At 36.7% G+C, this 19,486-nt stretch overlaps 1 protein-coding gene across 4 annotated transcripts in view; it reads left to right on the top strand.

The window, feature by feature from the left end:
• The window catches only part of GRIA2 (glutamate ionotropic receptor AMPA type subunit 2), an 88,435-nt gene that overhangs the window by 30,460 nt on the left and 38,489 nt on the right, over positions 1-19,486 (top strand). For all 4 annotated transcript variants that reach the window (XM_014067025.2, XM_087724655.1, XM_014067022.2 and 1 more), the window contains exons 3-5: positions 535-774; positions 16,519-16,715; positions 18,456-18,509. In XM_014067025.2, coding sequence (XP_013922500.1) covers positions 535-774; positions 16,519-16,715; positions 18,456-18,509 — 491 coding nt within the window. The remainder of the gene's footprint in view (positions 1-534; positions 775-16,518; positions 16,716-18,455; positions 18,510-19,486) is intronic.

The raw sequence follows: 19,486 nt of genomic DNA on the forward strand, positions 1-19,486 counted from the left end.
TTAATTTCTAGCAATAAAAAGTGTCTCCCATAGGATGAAATTGGCTGAGTTGAGCATCACATCAGAACCTACTGTTGACCTTATCTGCTATGTGATAGAAATGTGACTCTGTTTTAATGTACTATTTATAGATTTTTTTTTTATTCTCTATTTATCATTGAATAGAAATATATATATATTTCATATATTTGGTGTCAGGTTGAATAAAGTCAAATGGTGTAAAGCATAACAATTGAGTTTTTCTGGTTTATTGTTGATGAAACTGATATTGATCTTGTATTTGCTGAGGAAGATCCTTGCTATTTATTTATTTAATATACACAGGTCTAGTTCAGGTTCTTATTTTATTGGCTACTCTGCCTGATTAATATTTATCAACTACATATTTGTATATAATATCTGTGCTCTCTCTCTCTCTCTCTCTCTCTCTCTCTCTCTCTCTCTCTCTCTCTCTCTCTCTCTCTCTCTCTATGTTGTATGTATGCATGTAATTATAAAACACTGTATTAATTTTTTCTTATCTTTTCCTTTCAGTTTGCTCCCAGTTTTCAAGAGGAGTCTTTGCTATTTTTGGATTTTATGATAAGAAGTCTGTAAATACTATAACATCATTTTGTGGAACTCTTCATGTTTCCTTCATAACACCCAGTTTTCCAACAGATGGTACACACCCTTTTGTCATTCAGATGAGACCTGACCTTAAGGGTGCACTTCTGAGCTTAATTGAATATTATCAATGGAACAAATTTGCATATCTCTATGACAGTGACAGAGGTAAGAAATTTGCCATGTTTTAAAATTACTTTTATGCTAGCACAAATCTGTTTGCAATGATTAAGAAGTATTACAGTATCAATCATAGCAGAAGGTAGCACTTTGTAATGTTTTCAGCCTTAAACTTTTAAGGTGAGAAGGTTGAATCATTGGTGTTTCCTATAACAGTGAATGTAGTGTCTGAACTGCTATTTCAATCTAGAATACTATATACCAAGAAAAGAAGAAATGTATAAGTATGTTCCTACAAATCGTTGCAAAGTTCCTCTGTATGGGAATATATTGTAATGAAAAATCTTTTTAGAAGACTATCATTAAAGAACAGTGATTTTCACAGCATGGTTTTGATTAAGGAAATAAGCAGCTTCTAGACAAGACTTCCTGTGGTCAGCCTGGGGACTTAAGGATGATTGATTGTAAGAATTCTACCTATGTTCTAGTAATTATTTATGTGGATTTGTTGTAGCACAAGCCTTCCTTCTGCCTCCCCCCCCCCCCCCCCCCGCCTGCATTTTACCCTGATCTGGCTAACTGAGAACCAAAATTGAGCAAGGGAACTTCGGTCAATAAAGCTTAGGTATCATGAGAATTTTAGCTATTTTTTAATTAAACACATAATTGCTAGAAAAAGGATAGCTGCTGGTGAAATTATATGCCTCAGATTGCCAAAATAAAGTAGGGTTGGTTACTGGATGGCTAAATGAAAAACATTTTGATTGGCCTGATCTAGTCCTAAGAATACAAAATATATTTTTCACATAGTTAATTGAAAGAAAATGATGCACTCTTCAGAAAAAAAAAACATCTTGGAATAACTTTATTTTGACATATGAGATAACATAACTTATTTGAGCAAAAACTAAATATACAAGTCAGTGGATTAAAGCCGAAAACAATAGGTACATTAGGATGTATGCAGATTTTATGCTTGTAACATATATTAGTACCATTGACCTATCTCAGTTAAGACTTTTCTTAGAGGTATAGTGCAGAATTAGAAAAAATATAAAACATATAAAAAATTTATTATAATAACATGAATTTCAGGCTTTATCTTTATGTCTATAAAAGGTGTATATGTATTCTTTATATTTACCAGCATGGATATAATAGAATTAATCAATTCTACAATTATAATTATATAATTATATTATACTTTCTAAAAAAAATTCAATTGATGACAAAATAAGATATATGTTTGTGTGTCTCAAAACCATTTCATTAAAATTTAAAGGAAAAAGATACCAAAATCTCAGAATACGCTCAATCTTATTTACCTAGGCCAGGGGTGTCAAACTCAAGGCCCGTGGGCCAAATTCGGCCCACAGGGTTCTTATATCTTGCCCGCCAGGCTGCTCTGGAAATAGCGAAGGACCAGTCTGTGGTGCCTCTGCCAGCAAAATATATTTTTTCTGGCAGAGGGTTGCAGGAGGCCGTCGCAGCCAGAAACGTAGCTCGGGAGCCTGTTTTCTCTGGCAGAACGGCCAACACAGGTGCCCCCAACACAAGTGATGTTGAGCTGGCCATGCCTACCCTGTCTATGTCCCCCTTCCCCGAGATCAAACACAACTCTGAAACAACCCTCAATGAAATCGAGTTTGACACCCCTGATCTAGGCTTTGTGCTTTTAGAAGAATCTGAATAGGGATAATCTGAAGCAGAATGCTTATTTAATACGTAAAACTCTTTTTGTTATGGACTCCGCACCCTTTTAATTTTGACTCTTTATACCATTTTTCCAATTATAAATTTATTATTTGCTTGCATATGGCCCTAGGTATAAAAAAGTTTGCCTGTCACTAGGTTAGAATTAAGTAAAACTAAGTGAGATAGATACATTACTTTGCACTATTAATACTGTTTCTGACGTTTGGAGTGAAAACTGGCCTGGTAATAAATTTAATCAAGCACATTATTATATAGGAAATATCATGATTAACTATGCAGTCTCATGGGCAGAACTGCTTTCGATTGGGAGGACTCAGGTTTTTTTCTCCCACACTCTCCAGATGTGTTTGCATTATATAATAGTTGAAATATTGGTTCTGTTATTCTCAGCTAGCATTAATTTTGGCCAGTCAAACCGGCATTCAGGGACTGTATTCTACCATATATGGAGGTTGAAAAAAAATACTAGTCAGCTGTCATACAGTGGGTTAAATTCAATAGCAATTTATTATCAGGAATTATTTTTGACGATAAAATGGGAGCCAAGGCTGAATCAATAAAAACTATGTTTGGAATTCATGTTCTCCATATATTGGTTTTCTGTCTTGAAAACTGAGACAGAGAAAAAATTGAACATTTATATCTTCCAGGGGGATGAATGGCATGGTGCACTTCCAACGGTGCAAATAACATTTAACAAGAATTACAGTGGTGGGTTTCCAATTTTTTTAGAACCTATTCTGTGGGTGTGGCCTATTTTGTGGCCGTGGCTTGGTGGTCATGTGACCGGGCAGGTATGGCCAACTTGACATCACTAATGCACACTCAGTCACATGACACATACCCCCAAGCCATGCCCACAGTGGCAAACATTTTTGGGACTCCAATGAAGGGGGGGAGGAGGGGGGGAAATTCCCAAAAATAGACAACTGGAGGATTAAGGGCCGAAATTAGGAAGATTGGAGAAGGCAGGACAGAGAGAAATCCAGGAGAAAGCTATCACACACTGGGGAAAGAACTTGGGAGATCGGAGGAGGGAGGACAGAGAGAAATCCAGGAGAAAGCTATCACAGGCAGGGACGAGTGAAGGAGGCAGACAGAGAATGAAAGGAGATAGTGTAGCTGAGAACAAAGGAGCCTGCAGCCTCCTTCATTCACACATTCAGGCAATGGGGGGATCTTTCTCGCTTGCCTTCGGAGAAAGAAAGAAGGCATGAGAGAAAGCCATTTGAATGAAGGAGGCTGCAGGCTTCTTTGCCCTCGGCTATGCACTCTCCTTTCGTTCTCTGCTACCCAAACGAGTGAATGAAGCAGGCAGAGAATGAAAGGAGATCGCGTTCGGCAGGGTGAGCGAGCGAGGGGGAGGGACAGCTGGGAGGCAGCATTCCAGTACTGTGCCACCTGATGAATGGGTTCTAAAACGTATGCTGAATTTCACAAATGGATTCTAGCATACCAGTTAGAACCGGCTGAAACCCACCCCTGAAGAATTACTCCATAGTCCTTTTAATAAAAGCAATTTTCAAGCTGTATTTTTATTAGAAATTCATACCAATCCTTTTCCATAAAATAGCAAGGCAGTAATCTGAACTAGAAATATTAACTCTTCATTTAGTATAATTTTTATACCAATTCCTCACATTCTGTCGACTGCTATTCCTGGCAACATTATATTGCATGTGTTTATCTGAAAGGTCTTAATTGAGGGAAACATTTTAAACATATTTGGAATAGAGAAAAAGATAGAAAAAAATTATCCAGTGTTTCCTTTCAGGTCTTTCAGATATACACAGCCTACAGTTCTTAGGCAATTGAACAAGCAAGTCCATTAACTAAGCTACCTGGGAATTTGGTTAATGATGCTAGTTTAAACACACATCATTATTACTGTTCTCTATATTATTTCTTTCCAAATTGATATTTTGGTTTACATCTTTACATGCTTTAAAAAGGTCCTGGGATTAAGATACATGCATTTACTTATAATGTCTACTTCAGTGTGTTCTCTTTAAGTAAATAGTTTCCTTATAAAAGGTTAAACTGAAATTTATATCACTTTTCATTTTCTTAAAGTTCTTAATGTTATCTTTGGGAGTTACAATTCCCAGAATACTTCGTTGACTCATGAAAGTGTTTGGCAGCCATAAGGCTCAGTAAAGTGTCCCCAAATACACATTCCTGGCTCATGTAGCCATTTAAAAAATGGGTGAAGTGCCAAGAAAATATATTTCTCATTTCCAACCGTCTAGAAAGAAAGAAATCATGTTAAATGACTTCTGAAACAAGCCTGAAATCATATTTATTTGAATGAACATTGTAATGATTCAAACCTTTTATAATACTTTTTTACTACCACAGGGGTTTCTTATTATTATTACTATTAATTATTCCTGAAAATATGACAACTGGCTCAGACTCCATTCCTGTACTTCTCCCCACCATATTACTGACCAATGCAACAAAAGAAAGAAAGAAAACAGGTTGAAGAGAAAACAAGGTTCTTCTCAGAGCAAGGGGGAAGGGCATGGTTGAAACAGATGAGTGTGGGTGCTAGCCGAAAAAAACCAGAGGTGAAAAAGGACTCCATTCCCACTCTGAGGGTTTCACATTTTCACCTTTCAATGTTCTGACAATACACTGTATGTTTGTATAAAGTGAGGAACTTCTTTTTCAGCGTGGCACGACAAAACCGCGGTCCACTAAAGCGTGCCCGATTAAAGCGCGTTGCTGACATCATCAGCAGCGCGACAACAGCGACCGCGGAGAAAAAAGGGCGCTTTAAAAAGCGCTTTGAAAGCAAGCCGATTCAAGTTAAGGTAAGGGTTAGGTTTAGGGTTAGGGTTAGGGTTAGGGTTAGGTTAAGGGTTAGGTTAAGGGTTAGGGTTAGGGTTAGGTTTAGGGTTAAGTTAAGGGTTAGGGTTAGGTTTAGGGTTAGGTTAAGGGTTAGGGTTAAGTTTAGCGTTAGGTTAAGGGTTAGGTGTAGGGTTAGGGTTAGGGTTAGGTTAAGGGTTAGGTTTAGGGTTAGGTTTAGGGTTAGGTTTCGGGGGGTTAGGTTTAGGTTTAGGGGTTAATTTTAGCTTTAGCGCTCACAGCGTGCTTTTTTTGTCGCACTGTGATGACGTCAGGTACGCAGTTTCGTCGAGCGCGCTTTAGTCGAACGCGGTTTTGTGGTGGAACCGAAAAAGGACTGAAGTGTCTGAAAAAAGTTCCATAAGTAGACATGAAGTTGAGAATGTGGAAAGACCAGAGTTAGAAGGAATCTGGTAATTGGTGTAATTGATGATGTTATTACTGAAAAAGAAGTTCCTCACTTTATATGAACATACAGTGTATTGTCAGAACATTGAAAGGTGAAATTGTGAAATCCTCAGCGTGGGAATGGAGTGGGAATGATGTTTTAATGATAACTGAAATTAGGCAGATTTCACAAGTCCATGCAAAGGAATAAAGGCCATCTCTGTTTGGGTGGGTGGGTGAGTATGTGCATGCACTTGATTACAATGCTATAAAATAAAGAGTATTATTATTATTTTTAAGATCTATTCCGATTAATGGTATACAAATGTATGCATCTAATACAGTTTTAGTGAAAGAAGACATTGAGGAACATTATAAATTGCAAGAGCTACAGGATGCAATAGTTTCAGTTTCAGTTTTCAGTTTTGGTTTATTTGTATGCCCCCCTTCTCCAGGAGGGACTCAGGGCGGCGAACAACTCAAAGGGGAAAGGGAACATAAACAACAGTACACATAATAAAAATACACGAAAATCACACAGCCATACCAGTCGAGAGGTGAGGGGAACTCATCAACCCCAAGCCTGCCGGCACAGCCAGGTTTTGACGGCTTTCCGGAAGGCCTGGAGAGAGGTGAGGGTCCGGATCTCCGCGGGGAGTTCATTCCAAAGGGCCACAGCTGCTACAGAGAAGGCCCTCCCCCGGGTAGTAGCCAGATGGCATTGGCTGGTGGACGGAACCCGGAGGAGACCGACCCTGTGTGATCTGACGGGTCTTTGGGAGGTAATTGGCAGTAGGCGGTCTCTCAACAGTAAGAAAGAACTAACAGGAAATTAGTTTTAAAAAGCTGGATAAATGGAGGAAATTTGTCAAAAAAAGATTTTGACTGAATAACCATCCCAGCACAAGATAAGAGTCAATAAGGCTTTCAAAGAAAATTCTTTATTGCCAATATAAACAGAGATTTGGACATTCTGAATGGACAATATCCAAATTATCTATGTAATATCTATATCTATATAAACTACGTAGTAGAATTAAACATGAAGAAGTCAACTAGAATACTTCCAAGTGCAGATTATGTATTGTTTCATGAATTATAGATGTCAAGTATATGGTTTAAACATAGACCTTTAAAAAGAATACAGTTGGTATGTAAGCAGATAGGGCTTAGAGAAGATAGTTATCATATAAGATTTGTCAATCACTATCCTTTGTCAATGTCAGTGCAATCAATGTTAAGCACAAAAGTGCAAAGAAAGATATATCCAGAATAACAGCAAATAGGGTAATATGACAACATACAATAAGAGATACTTTAAAGATTTGCATATAACAAATTGTTAGTATTTACTCTCCAATTTCCACTCCAGTCCTAGTATTTGAGAGACCGCCTTCTGCCAATAACCTCCCTGCGTCCCATCAGATCGCATAGAGCGGGCCTCCTCCGTATTCCATCCGCCAGTCAGTGCCGACTGGCGACTACCCGGAGGAGAGCCTTCTCAGTTGCTGCTCCGACGCTATGGAACAATCTCCCCGTGGAGATTCGTACCCTGACCACAGTCCAGGCCTTCCGTACAGCCCTCAAGATCTGGCTAGCCCGTCAGGCCTGGGGATAAACTTTTCCGCCCCTCCCGAATGCTGAGAGAATGTTGTGTTTTAGTACTTTTCAGTTATTGCACATTTCTTTTATGTTTTGTCTTCACTCCCCTTCCTTGTTATTGTAAGCCGCCCTGAGTCCCCTCAGGGAAAAGGGCGGCCTATAAATGCTATTAAACCTATTAAACCTATTAAACCTATTAAACCTATTAAACCTATTTTTACGATAAAGACATTGTAGGAAAAAAAATGAAGTTGATAAATAAATCAAGATAAATTGTTGGAAATGTAGAGAGAGTACTAATCTGAAGATGGAATAAATGTTAATCTTAGGCAAAATCATGAAATATATTTTATTTTATAATAACAAAATATTATAAAATTAAATATTATAAAATAAAGTAAATAGTATAAAATAAAATTGAAAATAAAATTTATTTTATAATAACAAAAATCAAAATAATTTTAAAAAGGACAGCTTGGTAAACTATTATATATAGAATCACCAAAAGATAAACCTGACTCATTGACACCTAAGTTGTTATTATCTTCAGAGGGCTGCAAGATGCTGTTGATCATCTCTCAAACAACAAATAATAGGAATAAATGTTTATTTATTTATTGCATTTACCTCAAAGTAGTTTATATAATATGATACATATTTTATCTGCAAAATAAAAGAGCAGAACAAGCAGATGGAAAGTATGATTAAGATTATTAAATATTTTGTGTTTATATATATTTCATATTGTTTTCACTTTTCATAAGCCATTTAGGGTTTAAAATGCTAACATTTTAAAGTATCCACAGTAGGCAGTTGACAACCAAAACTGTTCTTTAATTATGATCATCATAGGATTCTTAAATTTGCAACCTGGCAATTGCATGTTGCTTCCATAAACCTTTTCAGCCATTTTTCAAGGATAGCCCTTCTTCAAAAGATATCACAATCAGGGACAAATAAGTCTTGGCAAGTCTGACCAGCTGAAAAAGATGATTATTAGTTGCTGTAATGCAAAGTCATTATTCACTACAGCTGCTACTAGATATCCTGCAGCAGCTGGAGATAAAGAACCCCTTTAATTGCAAAACTGCTCTTTCTTGGGCACTAAAATCTCAGAGCCGAGGTGGCGCAGTGGTTAGAGTGCAGTACTGCAGCCACTTCAGCTGACTGTTAGCTGCTGTTCAGCGGTTCAAATCTCACCAGCTCAGGGTTGACTCAGCCTTCCATCCTTCCGAGGTGGGTAAAATGAGCACCCAGACTGTTGGGGGCAATATGCTGACTCTGTAAACCGCTTAGAGAGGGCTGAAAGCCCTATGAAGCGATATATAAGTCCAACTGCTATTGTTATTGCTATTGCTATTTCAAGCAAACTTTCCTGAGTCCCATTTTCAATTTATTACTAGCAATCCTGTCTTTTTTGGAATTAATTTTAGTCTGTTCTCATAATCCTGCTCAACGTTTAATTAAATAGTATTCAAATGTACTGACTGCTTCTTAAGATGGCGTGGACAGTAAAGCTGGGTGTTATATACATACTGTATTTCAAAGTTCTGAATAACATGCATTTTATAAAGATGCTAAACAGCATAGGGTATAATGTAGAACTCTGTAATTGTCCTTAGAACAACTGTTGAATAGTAGGGCCCATTCCATATTCACACAATCCATTCTGAATGTTCCAGGTTTTTTTTACAATACAGGTAGTCCTTGATTTATGACCAAAATTGAGCCCAAGATTTCTGTTGCTATGTGAGACATGTGTTCAGTGAGTTTTGCCCTGTTTTACGACCTTTCTTGCCTGAGTTGTTAAGCGAATCATTGCCATTAGTAACCCGATTGTTAAATGAATCTTGCTTCCCCATTGACTTTGCTTGTCAGAAGATTGCAAAAGGGGATCACATGACCTTGTGGCACAGCAATGATCATCAACATGAACCAGTTGCCAAGCATCTGAATTTTGATCACCTGATCATGAGGATGCTGCAAAGGTCGTAACTGTGAAAAATAGTCGTAATTTTCAGTGCCATTTTAACTTTGAACTGTCACTAAATGAACTGTTGTAAGTCAAGGACTACCTGCATGTTGAATAGACAATGTGAGACATTCCTGTTATACAATCAGGAAACTGTCCCACTTTATAATGTACATATGTCGAACCATTTTGTCCATTCTTCCAGCTTTTCAGAAGATTATAGCAATCTTGCATCTAAACAAACGAGAGAATGTTCTGTACGTAATAATAGAGTTCCAGAGTATTCCTCTATTTCTAACCAAACAAAATACCAACTCTAGTCTATGTCTTGCTACATTTGTTGGTTGAGATTCCAACAGTAAAGACCCATGGTTTGATGGACATGAGATTCTGAGCCATTTCTGGTCAGAACAAGAAATCTACAGTAGATTGCTGCTACACAAGAGTGGTTGAGTAGTTCAGGAACAGAGGAGTTTTGGGCAGTATCCCTATATTACACAATACCATCCAACATATAAACTTACCAAAGTCTAATAATATTAAATAATATTAAAAATACAATTTAAACAACCTCATGGTTTCATTCGTTCATTCAATTTGTGTAGACCTTGTCTGAAAGGGTGAGGTTGAAATACACAAGTGGTATTTGTAGAAGTTTCATTGCCATTTATTTTTTTTTTTTTAAAAAAATGTATAATTTATATCAACTCTACTGGAACATTTATGAAAAAAATGTATTCAATGCCAATTGTTGATTATAACTATACTTCAGAAAATGTTAATCATTATCTGCAACATGTGTGTAACCTCACTGTCCAAATCAGTGAAATACATAATTTTGTTTTATGGTACTTATTTCTATTCTATTAATATTCAGTGGATTTTTCTGTACAATTAAGTTAGTAAAACAAAATGTTCTTTTTGCTAATAATACTGTAGGGACAAAAGAACAGATTCAGAAGAGAGATGAAAATTGTCTGTCAACTTTGTATGGGAGGAATAGAAAGCAGTAAAAACCTTTGCCCTGAAGTTGATTTCAATGGGTTTAAGAGCCCTTTTTTAGGAAAATAGTTTTGTCCACATAATAATAGTGATTTAATTTCAAGATTCGTGATGCATTTTTTTTACCTAAAACCCAGTTTAGGTAGAAGTTATTTGCTGCCTTGAACATTTTATTAAACTGTTTCAATATTGACATATTCACAAACACCGTATGAGCTGAAAAATATAAGAACAATGTCTTTTGTATATTTGATTTTTTTTCTCACATCAAAACTAAAAGATGTATGACAGAACAATAACACATTAACAATTAGAAATATATAATTCTCTTTACTTTCGCCACTGAAATCTTACCTTGCTCCTATTATCTGGGGCCATCCTAAGGAACTTTTATGGATTAATCTATGTTGATAAAATGCTACAATTCATTGATTCTGACATTTTACATTTTGTCAGAAATTTAACATTTGCTTCATTTTAGTCATTCACTTTTTGTCATTCACGTTGAAAGAAGATTGTATCTTTAGGAAGTCATTTGCATTAAGACTTGCGTTCAGAGGGATCTTTCCCTCTTATTCTAAATTAATAAGCTGCTTTTCTCTCATCAACAGATTAAATTGTTCGGTTTAAATACCTTTTAAATATGGAAAGTACTTTCATATGTATTTATGGATGCAGTACCATATATACAGTATACAATATATGAAGTATGTAATGCATGTCTATAGTACTAAATGAGTTTTTGTATGATTATATGGAAGGAGAGTATAATAGACTTGAATTGACTTTTTAACGCATTAAGTCAGCTATCTTTTTTCAGTGCAAGGTTAAAACTACTATATTAATGACAACAGAATAGTTTAGGCCATGCTAGGAAGTTAAATGATAAATCAGTCAATCCATTGATAGGCATGCTGCTCCAGAAAGATGGTATTAACTGTTGGACAGGTAATCCTTGACTTATGAGCACAAATTTCTGTTGCTAAGCAACACAGTTCTGTGAATTTTGTTCCATTTTATGAACTTTCTTGCCATAGTGGTTAAATAAATCATTGCAGTTGTTAACTTGGTAACATGGTTTTTAAATAACTCTGTCTTCCAGTCCAGTTTGCTTGTCAAAAGGTCTCAAGAGGTGATTATGACCCTGGGACATTGTAATTGTCATAAATATGAGTCAGTTGCCAAGCATCTGAATGCTGCAATGGTTGGAAGTTTGAAAACTGTCATAAGCCACTTTTTAAAGTTCAATTGTGACTTTGAAAGGTTACTAAACAAACAAATAAGTTGAGGACTACCTGTATATACTTTGGTATTTATCATACAATTACCAAAAGGCTATAATAATGGACTAATGGACTTATATAGAAAAGAGATAAAGGAAATCATAACTAGTTACTCTAGAGCAGTGCTGTCAAACTCCCGGCCCGTAAGCTGGATGCATCACACACTGGCCACACCCATGCCCCATTTAGCGAAGGAGGAAAACGTTCCGATACGTCATGTGACACTGCTGTGATGACGGGAGTTTGACGCCTCTGTTCTAGAGAGAGGCCATTTTTCTATTGCATCCAATTTAACCTGTGAGATTCCAAAATTTGATTGCAGAATTTACTACAGCCATCTCTTCTATATTCCTATCATCTTTCCCCCCCTTATTTTGATTTGCCGAGATTCCAACTTATTCTGTGATGAGTTGGTTTGAATGATCTTTTTCACTGAGAAATATAAGGATACTTCATATTTTCAGAATGAGTCATTCTCAGGGAGAAGGAAGTAATTAGTGGTAAGCAAGCTTAATCTTTCAAGCAATAGCCCCCCACCTCCTTGGTATAGTATGTCATTTTGGTTCTGATTACTCTGCCTCTCAATTTCCTCAGTACTCTGTTCTTTTCTTTCTCACCCTTTTTGAGACATTGAAGGAGGCATCCTCAGACATAATAGGATCTTCAACTGCGGAATCCCAAAGAAAAAGGGATAGGATATTTTCCCCAGTCAAAACAATTTGTATTACAATTTTAATATATTTCACGTAACAATTTTGTCTTACTCATAGAATTATAGAATGTGATGATTGTGCCTAAGCTGCTCAGATGGTAGCAGCTATATTTGTAAAGTCTAGATTTTTTATTGGCTCTTGAATTGTGTACAAATGCCATTTATCTCTATGCCGAGATGGCGCAGTGGGTAGAGTGCAGTACTGCAGGCCACTTCAGCTGACTGCTATCTGCAGTGCAGCGGTTCAAATCTCACCGGCTCAAGGTTGACTCAGCCTTCCATCCTTCCGAGGTGGGTGAAATGAGGACCCAGACTGTGGGGGCGATATGCTGACTCTGTAAACCGCTTAGAGAGGGCTGAAAGCCCTATGAAGCAGTATATAAGTCTAACTGCTATTGCTATTCTATTGCTATGCATCCATGATGACTGATTGCTGGTTTCCAGACATTCCCTAGCATTTTTGCCTTCCCTAGCTTGGTCTAGGATGCTTATACTTTTCCCAGTTGAGATTGTGGTTGAGTCTATCTATATGTTGTAAGATTAAGGCATTTTCATTGTGTCTTCTGACTGTTAGTTGGAATAGGAATAGGAATAAGTTTATTTATAGGCCGCCCTTTTCCCTGAGGGGACTCAGGGCGGCTAACAACTTATATGGGAGGGGGATACATACAGTAACATATAACATAACACGTAATTAAAAGAATAACAACATTCATTCAGCATTCGGGTGGGGGCGAATCAATCTTTACCCCCAGGCCTGACGGGATAGCCAGTTCTTGAGGGCTGCGCGGAAGGTCTGAAGGGTGGTGAGGGTACGAATCTCCACAGGGAGATCATTCCAAAGGGTCGGAGCTGCTACTGAAAAGGCTCTCCTCCGCGTAGTGGCCAGCCGGCACTGGCTGGCAGATGGCACTCGGAGGAGGCCTAATCTGTGAGATCTGATAGGTCTCGAGGAGGTAATTGGCAGGAGGCGGTCTCTCAAGTACGGAGGCGGTCTCTCAAGTTGGCATTCATGAATGCTCTCCGCTGCTTTTCTGCCAGTCTGTCTTACATATTGGCTGTTATAGTCCTTACATATATTGTAGATATTTTGTTCTTGTCGGCTATTGGGGTTTTGTTCTTGTTGTTCTTCTTGTTTACTTAAAATGTTTTTGAGGATGTTACTTGGTTCATGTACCATGACGATGTTATTTTTTTTTCTGAGATGTTTTTTATATATGGGAGTATTATCCTTTTCATTATCCTTGTATTGGTTGTGTTGTAGTGGGGTCAATGCGTTACCTAGGTTGACTGCACTAATGATGATGTCTCCTAGCCTGGTAATGAAATGTTTGCAAGCCAACAGCCCAGTTCGAAGACCACCAAAGCCTCCCTACTAATGATTATATAATATTTCCTTTGATTTTTCAGCAAGAATGTTGAGAGATGAGAAACATAATTATTGTAAGTCGCTGAAGAACTGAAGACATTAAATGTGAAACAATATAGTCTTTTTTGTATATATTTATTTCATTCTTTTATTGATAATGTATAATAAGTGTTGTGTTAAAATTGTAGGATCAACTAACTGAATAAATATCACATCCATGTTTGTTTGCTTATTTAGGCTAAGGAAAATCAACTAGCTGCCCTTACATTTTCTGGGTTTATTTTGAACAATCATTGTCCATTTTAGAGATAGGAACAAGTAGTGCAAAAAAAATTCAGAGTCTTTAAGTTTTTATAGGACTATATGGAATCATCTGAAGTAAAGAAAACGGTGCAGAAATGATGCTATCATGAAGGATTTTGGAAAATACTTGTTATCACAATTGGCAGATAATGACTTCATAACCATGGTAGCATTCATTTGCAATTCTCCTTTCAGAATACCCTGTCTCAGCTGCAGATTGTGATCATGCAAGTAGCCTAGCACTTGAAGACAATGTCCCAGTTACATCAACTGAGTCAATTACAGCCACCTCATAAAACTGCAGCAATTCAAAATACATTAGCAAAATGTTTTCTGTATTCTGAAGTAATCAGTTGTGCAGTGGATAGTGTCAAGTAATCCTCTAAATACTACAATAAGATGTACAGTGACAGCACGAAGGGGCTTGTACTAAATTTATTAATCAGTTTTCTAAATCTGCCCTTCTAACAAAAAGGGGTTCTGAGCAACTCTAGAATGTACAGCATTCTAGAGAAAATCTAAATTAATCTGTTACTTTTATGTAACTGTGTGCATGGCAATCGAAAACAAAATAGCAACCATCATAAATTGAGTTAGATCATTCAGCAAATTGTCTTTCTATTGACTACTGATAGCCAAATTTGGCCCTAGGTTCTGCCTCGATTTACCTTCCAAATAAGCAACTGAGTCAGAAGATCATTTAAAAGCAATGAAACATTCTCCCCATGAAAAGGAGATCCATCTTGCATTCCTTTTTATAGTTAACACAACAAAGAAAAACAAAAGAGGAAAGTTGGTTGATCAAGATAAAAGTAACCCCTTCTTGCACAGTAAATCAACTACAAAGCTTGTTCGAAATTAGCTAACCAGATCCCTGTTGACACTAAGAAACTGTTCCTTATCAGCAGATCCTTCCATAAATTATCTTTTCAGTTTAGGAATGTTAAAAGCTATCTAATCAATCTATGCAACCATAGGATAAAAGTTTTCCTATATTTCAGTCTGTAATGGCCGTGAACATCATTTTAAAAGAAAAAATAAGTCGAATTAAATACAAAGTAACTATGTTTAGCTAATGTTACAAAATCCATATTATGTGCCCCTCACTACATTGTCAGTGGCTTTCCAAAGTTTCAGTTTCTGAAACTGGATTTTCATTAGCCTTACTTTAAAATGTTAGATATTTTGTCTTGATGGGAATATTAGAGTGCTTTCAAGTATTATTATTGCTATATGTTCTCCGGTGAAATACGAGTGGAAAAAGCATAACTAGCTGGATATGGAAGGTGATCAATGCCTCTTTGTGGGAGAGGGTGTTGCCTGTGGTCCTGGAAGAGTCTTGATGTGCTCCCTTCAAAAGAGGCTGGTTTGAATCTTCAGTTCTTGACAACTATTGTCTGATCTCCAACCTCTCATTTTGGGGGAAATTGTTGAGAAGTTGGTGGGGAGTTAGCTTCAAAGCAACCTAGAGGAATTGGATTATCTGGACCTTTTTGGTCAGTATTTAATCCTGAGCATTATAATAATACAAACTACTTTGTCCGATAACTAGGGACTTTTTTTGTAGAGGACTGGATTGGAGTAGTGTACCCCTATAAGATTTCTTGGTGATTTTTGAGAGTGTCAGCCATGATATCATTTTGGATTTGAGAGTTGGAAATTGGAGGCATTGTTCTTCAGTGGTCCTGTTCTTGTCTCAGTGAGGTGAAGGGGACAGAAGACACACAGGTGCTGCTTCTTAGTTTTGTGGAACAATCTTCCATTCAAGGATTGGTTAGATCCACACATTTACTACCTTCTGAAAACAGGCTAATAAAACATTTTTTCAGGATATATTTGGAATCAGAATAACAGAATTGGAAGGGACCTTGTAGGTCAACTAGTCCAACCCCTCACCCAAGCAAGAGACCCTACCCCATTTCTGACAGATGTCAGTCCAGTCTACTCTTGAAAGCTCCCAATGGTGAAGCTCCCACAACTTCTGTTCCACTGGTTGATTGTTCTCACTGTCAGAAAACCTCTCCTTATTTCTAGGTTGAATCTCTCCTGATTACGTCAACTAATTATGTCAACTATTGTTGTCGTTGCTTTGGTGGTATGGTTTTATTCTATTTTATTTATATATTGATCTTTACTCTCAGTATTTTAATTTGTATTGTTTTTCTTGTATTTCTTAAGTGTCCTATGTGAATCTATTCTGAATGTTGCTATATACAAATCTGTACATGCAGCATTGGCCTCCATTAGAGAAGCAGCTTTATTTCTTGCATCCCCGACACACAGGAAAAACAAACAATTCAAAAGCATTTAGTTATTGATTAATCATATTATTTCCTCTTTCCAATAGCACAGAAATATTTCCCCCCAAAGTAATATCTATTCCAAAAGGAACTACTAATGAAAACAAATGTATGTAGTTAAGGAGTTGTTATATCCTTGCACGGAAATAATTAGAGATCGAAATAATTAATGTTCATAACTTCATTAAAAATAATAATAATGCTACTTTGCGTAGGTTAAAGAGTTACTTCAATATATTTGCAAATTTCAGATTACGTAAGTTTTAGTCAATACTGACTTTTTTCTATATCACCAGGACTATCAACATTACAAGCTGTACTAGACACTGCAGCTGAAAAGAAATGGCAAGTGACTGCTATAAATGTGGGGAATATTAACAATGATAGAAAAGATGAAACGTATCGCTCATTGTTTCAAGATTTGGAGATAAAAAAAGAAAGACGAGTAATTCTCGACTGTGAACGGGATAAAGTCAATGACATTGTAGACCAGGTTTGCTACTCTTTCTTTTTCAATATTTGTGTAAGTCACTGTGAAATTATTGCCAATAATTGCCATTGTGTGCTTATTTAGTAGCATTGGCAAACAAATTATGATTATATTTATCATTGCTTCTCTATTTATGTGGGAACCAGTATATATTAACTGTGCTATTGCATTACAAGGCTAGTCTTACTATTAGAGTTATGATATAATAATAAATAAATGGGCAGAAAACTTATATAATTTATTACATTTTAATTATTAACTTGGAGAGAGAAAACACTTCTAGGATTTTCTCTCTAGGTGTCAGATTAATTTGTCTGGGTTTGGGCAAGTGCCTTGATTAGTAAACTATTATTTGGAATGCAAATGTTGTAGGTGGTCCTTGTTTAGCAACTACCACAGATAGTAACTATCTGCAAATATAATGGTAATAAACTGTAGTCCATGGTAATAAACAAATCATTTTCCAATCAGTGAGCACTCTTACATCCATATTTCTCCACCTGAGAACAACACGTGCTGGAGTGAGCAGAATAATGGTGTTGCTGCATGAGAAAATTTTATCTGAATGAGGCAGCAGTAACCAGCGGTTCTTACAGCATCTCTCTTTCTCTCTCTCCCTCCGTCCCTCCCTCTCTCTCTCTTTTTCTCAGTTTGCTTAGTGACTGGGACATTTAGCAATCATTTCAATGGAACTAATTGCAGTCTCTAAACAAGGACTATTTGTATTTGCTATCTGAGGATAAGTTATTTCTGTTGCATCAAATAGAAATGTAACTGTTAAAACAACTCCAGATACACCATATGAAAATGTTGCATTAATGAACTTGGATCTGGAGTATGCCTAATACAGTAAAATGGATGGCATTTTTGTTTCCTCACAGAGAGCACATTTATTTATTCAAATGTATTAGCTGCCCAACTCTAATTGACTCTGGGCAGCAGTAGACAATACCAAGTGAAATGCCAATGGTCTACAGATTCCTAGCTACACCTACAACTTTAGCTCCATTGTGTTTTCAGTTGTCCATTAAATAAATATTTTCAGACATATATAGAATATAGAAATGACAGTCCAATGTCTTGTAATTGAATAGGAGCATGTACGCAAGACCAGCAATCAGAAGTTGCAGAGTTATTTGATCACCTAATAGATAGCTGTGCCATCCTCCATAGTTCTATACAGTAATTTCAGCTAGTCATGGGGTCTAAAGGTTATCTCACCATTCAACACAGGGGAAGGGGCAGGTTTTATTTTATTTTATTTACTCACATTTATTATAGCTGCCCAACTCTAGTGGATGGTATGCAAAAAACACCTTCTGTAAAAACAATAAAAACATTAAACCGCATAATAGCATTGACTAAAACAATCTTAAAGGCATCACATATAGAGGTAATTGAGTGATTCTCTTTCGGTCTAAAATTCTGTTGCTGGTCAAAAATATTGCTGTCTTCTTGCTCAGTGGGAGAAGAATGGAACATGCTAGTTTAAACAGGCCAGCTTTGAGGGTGAAAATGAATATAAAAATGAAGTATTTTAGAGTTTCTGGACTGAAAGTCATTGTCATAATAATTAAAAATAAAATCCATATTTTAATCTACAATGAATTCATCCGCATAAAGCAAGGTGTATTGTCAATTATATTTTTGAAGATAATCATGCAGTTATTATAATTTATGAAATATATTTTATTGTGTCTGTACCTTTTTCTCAAGAAAATCAGTTATTTGCTTCCCTTCTAGGTTATTACAATTGGTAAACATGTAAAAGGATATCACTACATCATTGCAAATTTGGTAAGTTAATTTAATACTTGCCTGAACATGTAATATTTCCAAAGTTAAATATTCTTATGTATGGTTGTGTATACAATATTTAATTAAAGGTATATATACAATAGCAGAGTTGGAAAGGACCTTGGAGGTCTTCTAGTCCAACCCCCTGCCTAGGCAGGAAACCTTACACCATTTTAGACAAATGGCTATCCAACATCTTCTTAAAGACAGTCACAAGACATTGGGGCATTCACAACTTCTGGAGGAAAGCTGTTCCACTGATTAATTGTTCTAACTGTCAGGAAATTTCTCCTCAGTTCTAAGTTGCTTCTCTCCTTGATTAGTTTCCACCCATTGCTTCTTATTCTGCCCTCAGGTGCTTTGGAGAATAGTTTGACTCCCTCTTCTTTTTGGCAACCCCTGAGATATTGGAACACTGCTATCATGTCTCCCCTAGTCCTTCTTTCTATTAAACTAGACATACCCAATTCCTGCAAACGTTCCTCATATGTTTTAGCCTCCAGTCCCCTAATCATCTTTATTGCTCTTCTCTGCACTCTTTCTAGAGTTTCCACATCTTTTTTACATCGTGGCGACCAAATCTGAATGCAGTATTCCAAGTGTGGCCTTACCAAGGCATTATAAAGTGGTATTAACACTTCACGTGAACTTGATTCTATCCCTCTATTTATGCAGCCTAGAACTGTGTTGGCTTTTTTGGCAGTTGCTGCACACTGCTGGCTCATATTTAAATGGTTGTCCACTAGGATTCCAGTTACTACTATTGAGCAAGGTACCACCTATACTGTACTTGTGCATTTTGTTTTTCTTGCCTAAATGTAGAACCTTACTTTTTCACCATTGAATTTCATTTTGTTAGATATTGCCCAATGTTCAAGTTTGTCAAGATCCTTCTGTATCTTAAGCCTATCTTCTGGAGTGTTGGCTATTTCTGCCAGCTTGGTGTCATCTGCAAATTTGATGAGTTCCCCATTTAT

The sequence above is a fragment of the Thamnophis sirtalis genome, unplaced genomic scaffold (assembly GCF_051295495.1).
Source record: "Thamnophis sirtalis isolate CommonGarterSnake01/CBP01778 unplaced genomic scaffold, rThaSir2_p1.2 scaffold_10, whole genome shotgun sequence".
In the NCBI taxonomy this organism is placed as follows: domain Eukaryota; kingdom Metazoa; phylum Chordata; class Lepidosauria; order Squamata; family Natricidae; genus Thamnophis; species Thamnophis sirtalis.